Here is a 17,762-nt window from a genome sequence, read left to right as displayed (position 1 = left end):
TTCTATGATTAGTTTGACACATTGCATGTTCCAATGCGGTAGGCACTATGGTGTGCCTCCAAGAGGTGGGCTTGATTTATAGGAAAAAATTAAAACAAAAATTCAAAAAAAGAAACTTTTGAGTTTTTATTGGATTCACACCTTGAGAATTGCAAAAAAAGGAAAAGACATTGTTAAAAAACACATGCACCTTGAGAATTGCAAAAAGAAGAAAAAAAAAAAAAAACTTGATTCTATTTTGTTTTAACTATTTTGTAAATTATGTTTCAGGAAGCCTTTCCCTTGAATATAATGGTATTTGAGAATGTCAGGAATTCTAATTGTGTCAACTCAAATGTAAGTTTCTTGAATGATTTGATAGACACAATCAAGGACATTGAACTGCTAGTTTTTTCTAGAATCATAGAGAATAGGATGGGAAGTGATGAAGATGTGACCGAGGTCTTCGACAAGGTTACCAAGGGGATAGTCTTTTCTGAGAATCCCCACTTGATGGGTGTGCAGACCAGGCTCATCTGCCATTGCAAGACGAGTCGTTACAGATGGAGGGCTTACTTCATCCACACGTACCTTACTGACCCATGGATGCTTATATCGTTGCTGGCAGCGATATTCCTACTGCTGCTAACGGTGCTTCAGACTCTGTATACAGTGCTCAGCTATTCCAAGTAATTTAACCCATGAGACTTCACTTCCTCTAGCTGTAACTTCACCCATTGCATGCAAGTGTATTATGATCCTATGGTTAGGCCACAGTGATTTTGGCGCAATGAGTCCTTACAAATTAGTCTTGAAGATCATTCCTGAATAAAGAAGCACTGATTGGATCGGTAGAACTTCATTTAAACCAGAAGATTTCATACTCTCAGAGTAAGAGCATATCATCTATTTATTCTAATATCACTTCAAAGAATGTATTTTGGAACTCAAATTTGTGGATGTAACTTCTTCAAACGGTTGAATAACTTCAATTAGAAAAAAAAGGAAATTGCAAACCATTTGTTGCTTTCTCTTTATAGCCACAAAAAATTTCAACAAGAGAAACTTATACCACACTCCTGAAATGAAAATAAAGAAGGCAAAGCCTTAAGAGGGTTGAAAGATTGATGAATTATTAAAAATCAGTAATCACAAAAATGCTACTTTAGATGATGGAACACAGGCAATTTTAAAAACATGGCAACCCGCAATCGCAAGTAACATGTTAAAGAAACTTCGTGGACTTTGCAAGAATCCCCAACTAAAAGGTTTTTTTTACAGTGGAACAATTTGTTAACAAAAATAAATATAGAAAAGAATTCCTTTTAAGTGAGACTACAGGTGCCTGATGTTGGATGAAGGGAGGAAGGAAGTGTTTTTTAGTATTTTATAATTACACATATAAAAGAGACCAATTCAACCCAATTTCTTCACACCACAAATACATACTGTATATATAGAGGCCTTTGATGACCTTTCTAATTCTTTCTGCACCTTCCTGGTGTAGTTTCATCACTCTTGCCATATGCACTAAACATTTGGACGAATTTACAAGCCATTACAAGAAAATTCAATACTTCACACGTTCCAAATTCAAATTTGTATGTATGCTTTGGACTCCTTCTTCATTCGAATCAATGTTATCAATTCGTTTTGCTTCAGTCGAAGGAGCCGAAGCTTTCAGATTTTAAGCATAAACTGAAGCGTGGTATTACCGCTTTGGTCAGATTTGAGCCGCTTCAAGCTACTTCAGCCTTCTTCGAGTTTACTTCGTCCAAAACTTCAGGTTGCTTCGGTCAGAAAAGAAATACTTTTATAAAAATATTTTTTAATATTTTTAAATTTTTCTCTTATTATATATATATATATATATATATATATATTAAATTAAAAAAAAGTCTGAAGCCTTTTCCTAAATAGGCCAAAGTACCAAATTACTTCATTTTTCTCATCAAACCGAAAAAGACTCCGAAGCGAATAAGACAATGTTGATTTGAACTTTACAATAACTTTACTACATTAATTCAAAAATACCATTGACACAAACTTTCCCAAAATAGCCTTACATGATATTCAATTGTCCAAAATGCCTTAATAAAAATAAAGCATATTTCTAACATCCCTCCTTAAGCTCGGTTTTCTATTTTCGTTATGCCTAACATCTATCTCAATTTTTAAAATATTTCATATTCTAAGGAGTTTTATGAAAATATTAGCAATTTGGTTTTGTGTCTTTGTGTAAACAGCTTCAACTTTCTTCTCATTCATTTGGTCTCAAATGAAATGAAACCAAGTCTCCATATGCATGCTTCTTTCATGAAACATCAAGTTATTTGCTAATCCAATTGTTGACTTATTCTCTATGTGGATCCTGACAAGAGTCTCTTGAGGATTTAAGATGTCCTTAAGATGATTCCATATCCACAATGCTTAACAAGTACTTGAACTGGCGGCTATATCCCAAGTTAAAAGTGTTATGATTAGTTGTTTATTTGATGACAAAGTGAATATCGTACTCCTAATGTAGAAGACGGAATCGGAAGTGCTTTTTCTATCATCCAAGTGTCCAAACGCTATCAACAAAACCTACAAGATAAAAATCATGTTTAAAGAAATCGTGATCAAATGTGCCTTTGATATAAAGGAGAATCATTTGTACTACTCTCAAGTTATAAGTACCTGGAGTATCTATGTATTGGCTAGCCAAATCAACTCTAAAAAAAACATCAATTCTCGTACATGTTAAGTGTTGGAGGCTTCCACAAGACTTTTAAAAAAAGTAGGATCAACCCTCTGTCCATCACCTTATTTCCTTAATTTTACACCACAATCCATTGTTGTATTATCCATATTGCAATTTCTATTTTAAATATCTTTAGTGTTTCTTTTGCATAAGCCTTTGATGATACAAAAAGTCCATCATCCATTTGTCTAATTTCGATGAAAATAAGACATGAATGGAATGTCGGCCATTTCAAACTCTTCAACCATGGACATTTGAATTCGTTTAAAATGGCTGGATTATTTATCTCTTTACAGCACAAATTCAGCGAGATCTCAAAAGAAACCTCAAAAAAATTTATGAGTAAAAATTGAAGATCGGTAGATAATTTGTGGGATTCGTCAAATTACAGCTCAAAAAGGCTCCATATCTTGAGAGATCTAATTTCTTTAAGACTCGCTAGTAGTTCGGGCTCAAGATCACTAAAAATTCTATCAGAAAACCCAAAAATAGAAAATAAGAAAAATCAATCTAAAGATGTTGAGAGAAGCTTCCAACATGTTGAGTGTTGAAAGCTTCTCACAAGACTTTAAAAAAAAAGCAGGATCAACCCTCTCTCCATCACCTTATTTCCTTAATTTAACACGACAATCCATTTTTGTATTTACCGGATTGCAATTTTCTATTTTAGATTTCTTGAGTGTTTGTTTAGCATAAGCCTTTTATGATACAAGAAGTCCATCATCCATTTGTCTAATTTCGATGAAAATAAGACATGAATGGAATGTCGGCCATTTCAAACTCTTTAACCATGGACATTTGAATTCTTGAAAAATGGCTTGGATTATTTCTCTTTACAGCACAAATTCAACGGGATCTCAGGAGAAACCTCATCAAATTTATGAGTTAAAATTGAAGATCGGTAGAAAATTTGTCGGATCCGTCAAATTACAACTCAAAAAGACTCCATATTTGGAGAGATCTAGTTTCTTTAAAACTCGCTAGTAGTTCCCGGTCAAGATCACTAAGAATTCTACCAGAAAACTCAAAGATAGAAAATAAGAAAAATCAATCTAAAAATTAAGTTAAAACCAAAACTAAAAAAAATATAAAAAAACAAAAAAACTTACTGCACCAGTATTAGACCGCGGGTTGGTTATGTTGTGCTCCTTCACGTTTTCTTGAAGAGCGCCGACGTATTTCTCCCTAAAAAAGATATGGCAAAGATTTTTTTTAGTTATCTTTCTACTTGGAGGGAGAGAGAGAGAGAGATGCATGTACAAGTTGATTAACCTTGAGTCAATGGGCCAATGACGTCCACACGTTACTTACCCCGTTAGCACCTACTCAATAGTGGCTTAAAAAATTTGTATAAGGTGTTGCTTATACCATAGAAATAAGGTTCTTCTAAAAATCTATTAAAAAATGTTGTTCCGAGGATGGAAAATCCTTTGATTGATTATCTCAACTTCGAGATATATGGATCAAAAAAACGTTTCAAGTCTTAAAAGTAATACATCTTGTAGTATATTATTCAGACCAATCATTTTCAAGATTTCAAGTATTTATAAATGGAAAGGTCTCTATACTTCCCTTACAACATAGAAGATCTATGCTTCCCCTACTATCCAGCTTTTCAATTTTGATCAAGAGAGCCACTCACTATTTGATCATAGATCCGACGTCTCAAGGTATTTTATTTTTATTTTGTTTTATAAAATTGTATGAATATTAAATTTGGTACGTGCCATCTTCTCATTGGGGCACACCTATAAAAAATATTAAAAATAACTTTTGATAAAATATAATAATCAAAATACCCCTTGAAAGTTTCAAGGGTATTTTGGTTATTTTATTTTATTGAAAATATATTTTTTATATTTTTCATTAGTACAAGTTTAATAGAGGATTGAACGTCCAAAATTCGGTGTCAAAATAGTTTATAGAAAAAAAAAGTAAAAATAAAATAGTATAGAGATGTGACATTGTGATTGGGGCAATCTTAGCCCTCCATTCATAATGGATGGTTGGATAAAGGGAAGTATATAAGTTTGATGTTGTAAAGAAAGTATAGAAAGTTTGCCCTTAAGTTGATCAACATTAGTTTTAGAGGAGTAAAAATGGATTTAAAACCATCGCTAAGAGTTTTAATATTAAAAATGCATCTTTTGTCAGAGTTTGGAGGTGCGCATTGATAATTTAAGGTGTTCTCCTTATGTAAACGACACCCATATTAGGTGAGGCATTTGGGACTTGACTCAAAGCTTAATTTTTTCTAACCAATACTTTAATAAATTAACTTCGATGTGAATGAGGTGGTATCTTAGGCGATTCAAGAACAAAAGAGGTGGTATCTAGGTGAGAACCTTAGAAAATTAATGATGAGCTGGTCAAAGAGGGAGTACATTGGCATATGCGATATGTTCTCTTGTTTAATTCCTCGTCCTTTTGATTTTATTTTATTTATTAGCTAAATGCCAAAAGATTTTATGCTCTTGGGGGAGCATATTGTCCATTTATTCGGGTGAAAACTAATATAGGAGTAATTTTAGGTTCCAATTTTCGGCTGAAAGTTACTTTTAAGGACTTTGAAAAAATGAAAAAATTTTCATGCTCTCTTAAGAGCATGTAGTTCATTTACTTCAACCTATAATAGCATTTTTGTGACCCAAAATTTTGGGATGCTGGCAAGGGTGGCAATGGACTAAACCCGGATCCGACTATAGACCCATCCTCGGGTCTAGGTATGGGTCCAAATTTTGGACCCAGAAGGTCGGATTCAGGTCTGGCTCCAGCCAGACCCGACCACCAATAATATAAGTATATGCAGGTATTTGCCAATATGTTTATTTCTTAGGAATTTCTTGTTATTACGTAAAACGGTAAGGAATGTGGATATATGTGGGCATTCATAAATGTTGTGCAATAGTGTAAATGTTGCCAATAATATAGATATATGATGGTAAAAAAGACAAAAAAAGAAGAAGAAAAGAAATAAAAGAAATTATAGTCATGGGTATGCTTTCTATGCTTCCCCTACAGCATAAAACTTCTATACTTCCCCTACCTAACTATCCATTATGAATGGACAGTTGAGATGGTTGCAATCATAATGTCATGTCACTATACTATTTTTTTTAAAAAATTTTTCTACAAAACATTTTGACATGAAATTTTAGGCGTCCTTTTCTCTTAAACTCGCACTTATAAAAAAATATGAAAAGCTATTTTCAATAAAATAAAATAACCAAAATACGCTTGAAAGATTCAAGAGGTATTTTGGTTATTATATTTTATTAAAAATTCTTTTTAATATTTTTTTTAGGTGCGCCACATTGAGAAGATGACACGTAACATATTTCATATTCATACAATTTGTAAAAAAAAATTAAAAATAAAATACTCTGAGGTGTTGGATCTAGATCAAGCAATCAGTGGCTCACTTGTTCTAAATTTAACAGTTGGATGGATGGGGAAATATATATCTTTTAGAATGTAGGGGAAGTTTAGAAACTTTTTCCCATAGTTATAGGGTGATAATTGACTCGACTAGACCAGGGATGGTGATAATTGACTCGACTAGACCAGGGATCCGACAGGGAGAGCCGACTTCGGATCCGGGTATAGTTCCAAATTTTGGACCCAAAAGGTCGGGTCTAGGTCCAAAGCCTGGACCCAAATACTCTTTGGGTCGAGTTTTTGTGTCGACCCGTTGCCACCCCAAAAGCAGCCTCGCTGATAAGACTGTGTCTAAAGAAATTGGACTTTGTGTCACTAAGTGTATGATTTGTATTCTTTAATGAGATTGGTCACCAAGTTGAAGTGGTTTAAGTCCCAAAAAATAGGAGGTCCTCCTTGCTCGACTTTTGGCTGAATGAGCAAACGGAAAGATTGTTCATGCAGGACCATAAAATCGTTTCACTTCATTATAAAACACTCCTCTGATGTCTTCCGCCCATATGCTTTCGTTTTATTATTTATAAAAAGAAGTGTTGCAGGGAACTTTTTTGTCTTATTAAAATTGCACTTAGGCCAAGGAAAATTGTAATTAGGTCTCCTTCTGAGAAAGAGATTGAGGGAGAAGAAACGGTTCCATCCTCTCTCTCTCAGGCCTCCACTGAAGGGCTCACGGCAAGTTTTCCGGCGAGATTCCTGTGACGTTGCGGGCAAGACTACGGCCACGAGTTTGTACCAGGTGAGTCTTTTTTTGCTTTAATATTTACTACAGAATATACAAAAGAAATGAAGAAAATAATGTTTCTTTTTCCCTTTGTTGGGTTTGGGAAAATTGTTTTTTGCTTTACTTTCGGGCAATACTGCAGTGAGAATCCGGCAATAATACGCATAATTGTTGTGTTTTACACTCTTTTTTTTTTTTTCTTTTTTTCTTTTTCATTTTCTCTTTCTTCACTGTTTTCCCTTCTCCTATCTTCTTTGGAAAAAGTGCTTTGAACCGTTCAGCTCATCAACGATATAAGAAACCAAAAACAAAAAAAATGTAAAACTAAATCTATCAAATCTCTAAACTTTCTTTTGCTTACTAAAGTCAATAAAAAAAAATTATTTGATTTTTTTTCTCTTTTGGTGTAGTTGATTATGATAGGTTCCTTACCCATAATAGAAATGGAGCTAAAGACATAGTCACCGTGACCACCAAGCCTTGAGTCCAATCTTGAATTGATTTGAAATTGAAATTGAAATTGAAAACTCTTGCATTGCCATAAAAAATTGGAGAAAGCTTAGAGAGACAAGTTAGGACATGGTCATATGGGTTTTGTAGATAGAAGTTAGCAAATGGTCATATGGGTTTTGTAGAGAGAAGGCAAATGGGAAATTTTGGGGTATTGATTGTTTCTTAGGTAGAATTGAGAAAGGGGGTGTGGTCGTAGGGTAAGGGGGATTGATTATTTTTAAATTATTTTGAATTTTTTATTAATTTATTAATCATTTAATTTCTTAGGCTAGGTCGTTTTTTTCCCGGTCCAAGTAGAGCCGTCACCGATTCATGCTGATCGGTTTTGGCAACATTACATTATAATAAGTCGTTGTGTGGTCTCAGGTCCAGCATATTAAAGTAGATCATAACAAAAACTCTAAAGGGGCCTGCCCTGTATATCAAAACAAAGTACAGCCTCTCAAGCTTTACAGGTTCATGACACAAGAAACAAATATGGTGGGAACGGGAAGGGAGCAATCGCAGTCGCAATGGATGCTGGATTTGATGAATGGGAAGGTCAGTATAAACAGAGAGAAGGAGGCCGAGGAATGGAGACAACGTTGCATTTACAAAGTCCCAGGCTTCCTGAAAGAGCTCCACAAGGAAGCATTCATTCCCAGGGTTGTATCATTTGGCCCCTTCCACCATGGCTCGCCGCACCTCCAACCCATGGAGCAACACAAGCGTCGTGCTCTCCTCCATTTCCTTGACCGCTCGGAGCACCCTCTCCAAGTCTACCTTGATGCGCTCCAAGCCAAGGAGCAGGCGATCCGGGGCTGCTGGGAGTGGCCGGATGACCTCGTCCCTCTCGAGAGCAAGGATTTCCTTAACATGATGCTGCTCGACGGTTGTTTCCTGCTCGAACTCCACCGTGTCAGCCAAACAGATGGAGAGACAGGCTATGCAGATGAGGATCCGGTGTTCGGCTCAAAATCGGCATTATTCTTTGCACACCACAACAATTACCATGACCTTCTGATGCTGGAGAATCAGATCCCTTCGATGGTCTTGAACACTCTATTGGACCCACTTGGAGCAGGGATCTGCACCCGGATGAATGAGCTGATTCTTGAGTTATTAGGGGAGGAGATCGAGAAGGAAGTTTTTGGGGGAAAGATGGGGTTGCATCCGCTACAAATTTACATGATGAACAGTCTGTGTGGCGATGTGCCTGAGCTCGAAGAGTTAAGCGACCCGGAGTCATATTTCCAGAAGTTGCCTTCCGCCACGGAGTTGCATGAAGCTGGGGTGAGGTTCAAATCTAGTAGCAAGAGTGGGCTCATGAACATCACCTTCAACCACGGAGTGCTACGGCTACCATGGATACCCATTCACGGATCTACGGTACTCAAACTGCTACCTGTAACTCTCTACATCCAAACCCAAAATTGGATTTGCTTAAACATCGAATTAAATTAATATTTGGAAACTTTCTTTTTTGACGTTTATTTTATTATTTGAAATTGTTCTTTACTTTTTACTATTTTTAAATACTATTTTTTTTTTTTTTTTTTTTTTTTTGAGTGACGGTTAGACCAATTTTAACTAAATCAAATCTCTCCCTGATTGAATAACCGATGTAATCATAATATCCAATTGGTACATCTATTGAGATGGGAGGGCGTAACAAGTAAGACACGATCATAAAAAACAATTTCCCAAAATTATACATTAGATATCTTCGCCCCCCATCCAGGAATCCCATAATGGATTTTGTGTTGCAATAGTCAACACGAAAACACAGTGATTCAAACATCCCCAATCGAGCTCAAAATCAGCCGAATTAGATTGGAATAAAAAAGGTGAATGGTCATGGCCTAGAAATCTATAGAATTGCATGATTTTCGGTTTTCTATTCCAAAACTTTTTCTAATAAAATTTGGTTTGAATTGGGAATCATTATGGCTAGGGGAATGACAACATATGCCAAGTTAGGGCCTGATTTTGGTTCTTTAAACACTGCTACTTGCAACCCAGCCTGGAACCCGAAAACAAAGTATTATTATAATTGAAGATAGTGATTCTGTCAATTTTTTTTGGTTTGGTGATAGCTAAATCACCATACCTATATTTTCTTATAAAAGATTAAGGGTATTATTGTAAAAAAAAAAAGAACTTTGTTGAAAAACAAGATAGTGATATCTATATAAGAGTTCAAAGAAGACATAATACCCTTCCTTTTGAAGGTCACCCCTTTGAGATTATGGGAATGGATTTCTAAGATGGAGATGAGTCTCCTAGAGAAAGAGAGACATGACCTCTTAAAGAGAAGCTGTATTCTTATGAGTTTTGGGTTGGTAAGACTTCCACTTCTAGAGAAAGAAAATCTCTCATTTGTTCTCGAGGTTATCTTTCCAGTAACAGTATTGTAGTGGGAAAGAATGTATTGATTGGCGGTGTTGCTCAATCCGGAGAGCAGGTTTAGAAGGAAAGATCGGTGATGGTCTTTTACCAATGTTTATAGAGAGATATATCTCTTGTAACCTAAAACTGTAATCTTCATTGTGATAGTGGATTTCTAGTTGCGAGTCCATGGATGTAGCCCTACATGGTGAACCACGTAAATTGTGTGTTGTTGTAGTGTGCTTTTTATGTTTGTTTTACTTCTTGCATTCGATCTATAGTTGTATGCATCTTCTTAGCATTTGACCAATTAAGTATATGATCTTGGGTAGGATTCCGGTATTTGGGATTCCTGATTCCGCAAGTGAGGATTTCTCGAGAACCCTAAACTTTTTCAGTCTTTTGTATTTACAAAAGACCAAAAGAATCGTATTTGAAAGAAATTTATGATTTCTAATTTCGATCTTTAAGAATCTATTTTATTTATTTACTTATTTTGCAAGTAGTAGTGAATGCAAACACCTTTCAAGTTGGAAAAGTCTCCTTAAATGACTCAATGTGCAGGCTGGTTTTATAAATTAATTTTCCATCCAGCCCGTGATTTTGATGTTTTGAACACATTTTGGAAATGAGTTTCTTGGGTGAATCAAAGTATTTAATTTTATTTTTTTCAATGCAATGTTCTATGATTAATTTGACACATAGCATCAAAGTATTTTATTTTATTTTATTCAATGCAACGTTTTATGATTAATTTGACACAATGTTCTATGATGAATTTGACACATATAGCATGTATCCAATGCGGTAATCACTTTGGTGTGCTTCTAAGAGTTGGGCTTGATTTATAGGACTAAATTCCAATAAAAATTCAAAAGAACGTGAGTTTTTATAGAACTCACCTCTAGAGAATCTAGGCTAGGGAAAAGACTTGCGTTTGTTTTTCTAAAAGTATTTTTTCATATTTTAAAAAAGTTTCGCATTTGTTTCACACTTTTTATGAAAAGTTCATAAACTAATCTTTCAACAAAAGTTCTCATTCTTTTGTTAAAAAGGGAAATATTAAGTTCTTAGGGAGAGGCTAGGAACTTAATCTTTCTGAACTTTTTGTTGATCACTATTTACTATGCATAATATAAATACATAATATTAGTATTATTAATATGATATAATATAATATAATATTACAATAACACAATATTATATAATATAATATTATAATTTATATTAGTATATTATATTATATTATTATATTATATTATATATAATATATTTATTATATTAAATATATATTATATATATAATATATAGTATAATATATTATTTTTTATTATACTATATATTATATGTAACACATATTATTATTTTATAAATATTATATTTATTATATTAAATAAATATTATATATAATATAATAAATAATAATATAAATATTATGTACATATATAGAAATATATATATATATATCTTATATTATAGAGTGAATTACATACAGACCTTAAAATTTTAGGTAAAATATAAAATGCTCCGCGTATATGCGAAAATTACAACGAAAGTCGGTGAACCTGTCTTTTTCATTTTTCCAAAATTACCCCTCGGTCAACTCGAATTTTAAGTTTTTTTAGTTTTTTCGTTAGTAGGGCAATTCTTTAAAGTTTGGGACATTGCCTCCTAACGAAAAAAACTAAACAAAATAATAATAAAATTCGGGTTGACTAAGGGACAATTTTGAAAAAAATAAAAAAGCCTGATTGACCGACTTGCTATGTAATTTTTGCATATAAACGGAGCATTTTGTATTTTACCTAAAATATTAGGGTCCATATGTAAATCACTCTATGTTATATATGTTATATATTTATATTTATATGGTTAATATGTATATGTTATCATACTAGTACCCGCAAATTTCTTAACATTCCAATATGTTATCAAACACAGTACCTAAAACTTATATAAACCTTCATGAACAAAACATTCAACTTTTCAAAAGATATCTTTCAAACAAACGCACTCTTAAGGATGAATTACTATAGTGTCCACCCTAGATTTGGTACCATTAATTCTTTCCTAAAATGAGTTACCCATATTTCATATATCCTGAAACATTCCTTAGCTTATTTCTCCTGTTTTTTTTCACAATCTTGTTCTCTATCCCAAATACCACTGGTGTGCCAAAACTGTGCCCATCAACAAACCCTCCAAAAAGGGAAAGGTAAACAATGTAGCAGTCTAGCCTTGGATGGATAAAATGTTTTCCCTCCAAACTTGGTAAATTGAAGTTCTCTTTGGCATGGCCCAGTTGCCCACCCTGAGTTTATGAAACCTCTTTTGAACCTTGACCCCTAAAACCCACACCACTGAGCCAAGAGCACCCCCAATTGGTATACCTAAGATGGCTTTCGTAATCGTTGCTACAGAATGAGCCTGTTATGGCTACGATGGAGAGTATCACTCTGATAATTAAAAAAAAAATGATTGTTATAGAAACTCGTACATGCACACACATACTTTGAGAATTGCAAAAATAAAGGAAGAAAAAAAGTTGGTTTTATTTTGTTTTAACTATTTAATAGTTTGTGTTACAGGAAGCCTTTCTTCTAAATATGATGGCATTTGAGCAGTTGCACGTCAGAAATTTGAATTGGGTTAGCTCATATGTAAGCTTGTTGGATGATCTGATAGATACTGCTAATGACGTTGAACTGTTAGTTTCTTCAGGCGTCATAGACAATGCAATGGGAAGTAAGGAGGATGTGGCCGATATATTCAACAGGATAGCCCATGGGATGGTCTTTTCTGAGAATCCCCACTTGATGGGGGTGCGGAACAGGCTCATCCACCATTGCAAGGTGCCCAGTAACAGGTGGAGGGCCTACTTCGTCCACACCTATCTTAGTGACCCATGGACGCTTATATCGCTGCTGGCAGCAGCACTCCTACTGCTGCTAACGATACTTCAGACTCTATATACAGTGCTCAGCTATTACTACTAATTCAACCCATGAAGACAACCTCTTGTTGCACCCATTGCATGAAAATGTATTTTGATCCCATCAATTCATTGTTATATTTACCGAATTGCAATTTTATTTTTTTGAATGCTAGAGAATTTCTTTTGCATAAGCCCTTTGTGATGTAAAAACTCCATCTCCATTTGTTCAACTTCGATGAAAATAAGATATGGACGGAATGACGGCCATTTCAAACTCTTTAATCATGGATCTTTGAATTCTTTAAACACGATTGGATTATTTCCCTCTTTACATTACAAATCCAGCGATACCTAGGAAGAAACCTGAGTATATTTATGAGTTCAAATTGAAGATCAGTAGGAAATCAGTGGGATCCATAAAATTACAATTCAGAAAGACTCCAGGTCATGAGAGATCTAGGATCTTTAAGAATCACCTGTAGATCCGACTTAATATCGCCAAAAATCCTACCAGAAAACCCTAAAACTGAAAATAAACAAAATCAATCTAAAAGTCAAATTAAAAATAAAATTAAATGAATGAAAATAAAATAAAGAAAACATACCCCTGGCGTGCACACCAAAGAACCTGGAGTTGGCGCCTATTTCAAACTGCTCCTTCACTTTTTCTTGAAGAGTGCTATTTCTCCCGAACAAAGATGGTGGGAAATACTGTTTCGTTGTCTTTCTACTTGGAGAGAGAGAGCGAGGAAAAGCTTAGCATATTACATGCAGAGGTGAGTGACGGGAAAGAGTGTTTCAAAACCAATAAGCATCAACCCCTCAAGTTATATGGTTTATTGTTAAATCTTTTTCAAACGTTGGGTTTACTACTGTAGTTTAAGGTGTTTGTTGTGTAATTTATCCCCCAAAAAAAAGAAAATTTGTTGGAGGTGTTAGGCCCTCTAATTAGTAATGTTTTTGAAGAAGAATCGTTGTAATTTTGAAATTATAAAGCGGCGTTTTAGTTGTGTAATGACACTTTTTTGTTACTTTTAACTTCTTTTCTAATTTGGGGTTGTGTAGTTTCTTGCTGGTGTTGGAATCGGAGCTCTTGAACTTCACGGCGCTCAAGCAATTGCACGTAGAGTTAGAAACCGAGTTTGCATCGTATGTAGCCTTTATGTGGCACCTTATAGACACCGGAAAGGATGTACAGTTATGTCTGCAGACATAGTAGATAACATGCTGGGGAGTGCGGAGGAGGTCGCGAAAATGTTCACTGACATTGCAATGGGATAGCCCTTCGTAATGATACTTTCAAAGAGGTGATGAGGAAGACAATTGAACATTGCAGGAGACAGCAGAACAGGTGGAGGGCTTAGTGAGTGACTCATGGATGCCCATCTTCCAGCTTGTTGCAGAGCATCTATTGATTGTTATGTGGCTTTAGTCTCTGTACTCGATAGTTGGCAATTATTCTAAATCATGTCAATAGCTAAAGAATCGGTCTTGGGCATGAGTGGTAAGCAGTTGACAATGGCAATGCTATTTTTAAGTTTGATTATTGTTGTTGAACTAACAAAAAATTGGAAAAGGTCGCACTCTTAGACCCTCTGCTTTGGCTATCATACCCATATCTCTTTCTCTCCCCTTAAATAGCACATCTATTGTTGGGTTTATGTAGCCATTATGAGAGCATATAATCAATATTTGATATAGTGGAACAAAGAACTCTAGTAGGAATGTGTTTCGGAGGGACCAAAAGATTATGGTCTAGAGGGGCCGAGATAGGCAAATGTTATTTGTCGATTCTCAAACTTGGTTTGATGTGATAGGATAGTCGAGTTCGAGAACCTTATTACCTGAGCATGGAATAAAACATATGAGGATTTATGGGTTATCCCTTTATGAGGTTAGAGTTGTCTACGGGAATAAACCAAGGGACTGTATGATCCTTGTGTATGATGGTTGGCCTCTAGAGACGATGGCCAAATCATCCACTGAACCATCATACGCCATGTACATATAATAGCCATATCAGAAAAATAATATATCATTGAGGGTGTAGCATGCACATGTACCATAAATTACCCCTCTGCACCATAGAGCTGTGGTTGCATTCGGTCTTGGTGACTATGAGTTCGTTTTAGAGAAGAACCTGTAATCCATATACTAAGATTATGTCCCATTGCATATTAACTGACTTTTACTAGCCTAATCATGAACCTCTACAGTGGTCTATGGGTCATGGAAACTGCTGGGCCTGTTTGAGAAAACAAATATGAATTATAATCTACAGTAGAAGATGAAATGCTTTAGAATTATTAATTTTTAGACAATGGATCTTATTTCCATCAAAATTATTTTGGTGCTAATTGATTTTTAAAATAATTATTTAAATTTTTGAGAGAATCTAGATAGCTTATTTTTGTAAAATAAATTTATAAATAAGGAATATTCAATTTTTGGTATTTAAATAATTATAAAAAATTAAAGTCTATTACCCAAGTACTAAAAATTGATTTTCTTATTTTAAAATTAATGTAATAAGATGAGGGCCCATTGGGGTGTGCATGGGGCCCACTATGGGAGCCCTATTTGGCACATCCTAATATTGGTGGGAATTCTCTACAAAGCTTTGAGATTCACTTATTTAGGATGGGTTATTTTTTTTAGGAATCATTTTTTAATATGCTTTTATGGAGTCCTAAAGAAATTGGACTTTTGAAATTAATATTCTTTATAGAAGTATGAGTCCGGCTCTAGCCTGACCTGTTGCCATCCCTATTTTTTCTCTCTTCCTTGGATTTCTATTCAAAGTTTCGAACAACCTAGAGAGCTCAGAAAACTCTGGTTGGCGCCTATTATAATCACTCCATAACTTGGCCCCCTAAGTTATTACTTACCCTATCCAAAATAACGTTTTAGTTTTAGGAATGGGGAATGGGTTTCTCTTTTCAATGTCAGTTCTTTTTTACATTTAAAAATAGAGAAAATATAGAAAAAATCATTTACTTTTGGTATAAGATGGTCACAATTAATCTTGACGGTTAGATGTCAAATTGGATAGACGTAATTACCTTGACTTTTTTAGGTTTAAAAATAACCATGGCCACAATATTACAAACCTGGGAGCTTTTGCTTAGTAGGGTGGGCTACTCCAAAATGAGGGTTGTTCTTCATAAGATGCCACTCCAAATATTATTATGAATCCTTTTTTAAAACATTAGTGCTGCCTATGCCCATGGTGTAGTGTGAGAAGTTGATGAACCTTGAGTCACTGTGCGTGCTCCTTCACACGTTACTTAGCATATTTTCCCCGTTAGCACCTACTCAAAAGTAGTTTAAAAAAGTTTGTATAAGGTGTTGACCTTGTTGAAGGCTCTTCTAAAAATCCATTAGAAAATTAGAAAATGTTGTTATAAGGTTGGAAAACCTTTCGATTGATTATCTCAACCTCGAGATACATAGATATGAAAAAAACAACATTCAATTTTTAAAGTTAATGCAACTTATAATACATCATTTAAACCATCTCTTGTGAAAATTCTCTAAGTGTTGATGGATCTGCTTGATCTATACTAGTTTTTTAGTTCTAAATTTTATAATTAAAGATAAAAATAGTTTTGAAGCTATTAAAAGAGTTTAGAGTATTAGAGCTACATCTTCTTGTAGAATGTAAAGATGCATCTTACTTGAATTGTTTAAGGTAAGCTCCCTATATATACCGACATTCGCATGGGGGCTTGTGTCAAACCGCTCCAGCTTTTAATTTTTATTTTTTCATTCATAGTTTAATATAATTACCTTTTGTTTAATTAATTAACTTTTTTGGGTACCTTTAGGTGGTATATAAGGCGATTCATGAAACAAAAGAGGTGGTATCTAATTGAAGACCTTAGAAAATTGATGGCGTGATTAGTTGGCCAAAGAGGGAGTACATTGAAATATACGATATGTTCTCCGTCTTTTGAGTTGTTTTTTACCCCCACGTTCTTTGATTTGTATTTTATTGATCAGCTGAATGCGAAAAGGCTTTATGCTTCTAGGGGAGCATATTGTCCATTTACTCCCTTGGGTGAAAACTTATCTAAGAGTACTTTTAGGTTCTCAATTTCGGGTTGGTATACTTTTATAAGCAAAAAGGACCTTGGAAAAACGAAAATTTTTTCATGCCCTCTTAGTTGCATGTCGTTCATTTACTCCTTCTATCAGTAAACTTTTATCTCCCAAAATTTTGAGATGGAGCCACATAGACCTAGAGACAAATCTCAAAAGGATAAATATTAAAAAAAATAATCAATTGGACTTTGTGTCCGATAAACTCAATGTGAAAATATTAATCTGGGGCAGTTAGTTTTTGAATGGGCATATCTAAGTGTTTATAAACTCAAAAAACCCTTTTTTTCCATTATTTGGAAATAATCATAGTGATTCTTAAATGGATCTCAAAATTTTTTAAAAAAAGTAAAACAAAAAAAAAAAAAAAAAAAGGAAAAAACCTCACATATCAACTATCTTACATCTTACCGATTTTTAACACTATTATCAAACTCATGATTATGTGTATTTCGATGGGCTTTTTGAAAATAAGCCAAAAGAGATGGGTAAATTGAGTTGATAACTTTTGGGTATTTTAATAAATATCCCACCAAAAATCCCTTTGACCCATAAAATGTAAGATAGTTGATAATTTTGGATGCTTAAATTCTAAACATCCCAAAAATTGTGGATTTCATGGATGTTGTGAATTAGGGACTTTTATTTAAAAATACGGTAAGATTTTCCCGTGATTTGTAGGAAATAACTCATCGATTTGCAGTCTTAGATTGGGAAGCCATTGAAAGCCTTCTGAACCTGTATATCCAAGAGTTTCCAATATTTTTTTAAATGAAAAAAAACCATTTTTTTATAATACTCGCCAATTTCAGTGGGGGACTTGGCTCACCAGTCTCATCCGAGTTAACCAAGCTAACCCATGGAATATTTTTATAATAGTGTGAATAGCATGCTTCTATGGTTGTGTACTGTACACTAACTCCTTTGGGAAATACAGTTACTTAGTATTTTTTCAATTAAAAAAA

General features: G+C 34.3%; 2 protein-coding genes across 3 annotated transcripts; both read left to right on the top strand.

Annotated features, from left to right (window-relative positions):
• Window positions 1-47: 47 nt before the first annotated feature.
• Window positions 48-672, top strand: LOC110007292 (UPF0481 protein At3g47200). Its single transcript, XM_088869920.1, has 2 exons — window positions 48-65; window positions 271-672. The coding sequence occupies exons 1-2, from the start codon at window positions 48-50 to the stop codon at window positions 670-672; spliced, it is 420 nt and encodes a 139-aa protein (XP_088726046.1).
• Window positions 673-6,658: 5,986 nt separating this feature from the next.
• LOC18434607 (UPF0481 protein At3g47200) lies at window positions 6,659-12,889 on the top strand. 2 transcript variants are annotated; one of them, XM_088870028.1, is made up of 3 exons: window positions 6,659-6,896; window positions 7,761-8,762; window positions 12,483-12,889. In XM_088870028.1, exons 2-3 carry the CDS (start codon window positions 7,854-7,856, stop codon window positions 12,489-12,491), a joined length of 918 nt encoding a protein of 305 aa, XP_088726154.1. In that variant the 5' UTR covers window positions 6,659-6,896; window positions 7,761-7,853; the 3' UTR covers window positions 12,492-12,889. The 2 variants fall into 2 exon arrangements, with proteins under 2 accessions (XP_088726154.1, XP_020523075.1); XM_020667416.2 differs by having other exon boundaries at window positions 12,350-12,889.
• The last annotated feature ends 4,873 nt before the right edge of the window (window positions 12,890-17,762 follow it).

This window comes from Amborella trichopoda, chromosome 6 (genome assembly GCF_054954075.1).
Source record: "Amborella trichopoda isolate Santa Cruz 75 chromosome 6, AtrichopodaSantaCruz75HAP2 v2.0, whole genome shotgun sequence".
Lineage (NCBI taxonomy): Eukaryota > Viridiplantae > Streptophyta > Magnoliopsida > Amborellales > Amborellaceae > Amborella > Amborella trichopoda.
The sequence above is the reverse complement of the archived record's forward strand: the minus strand, read 5'-3'. Positions and strand labels throughout refer to the sequence as shown.

Coding starts and splice junctions, on each gene's coding strand:
- LOC18434607 (XM_020667416.2), top strand. CDS start 7,854: ATGACACAAGAAACAAATATGGTGGGAACGGGAAGGGAGCAATCGCAG. Junction 8,763..12,349: donor TACCCATTCACGGATCTACG/GTACTCAAACTG, acceptor TTTGTGTTACAG/GAAGCCTTTCTTCTAAATAT.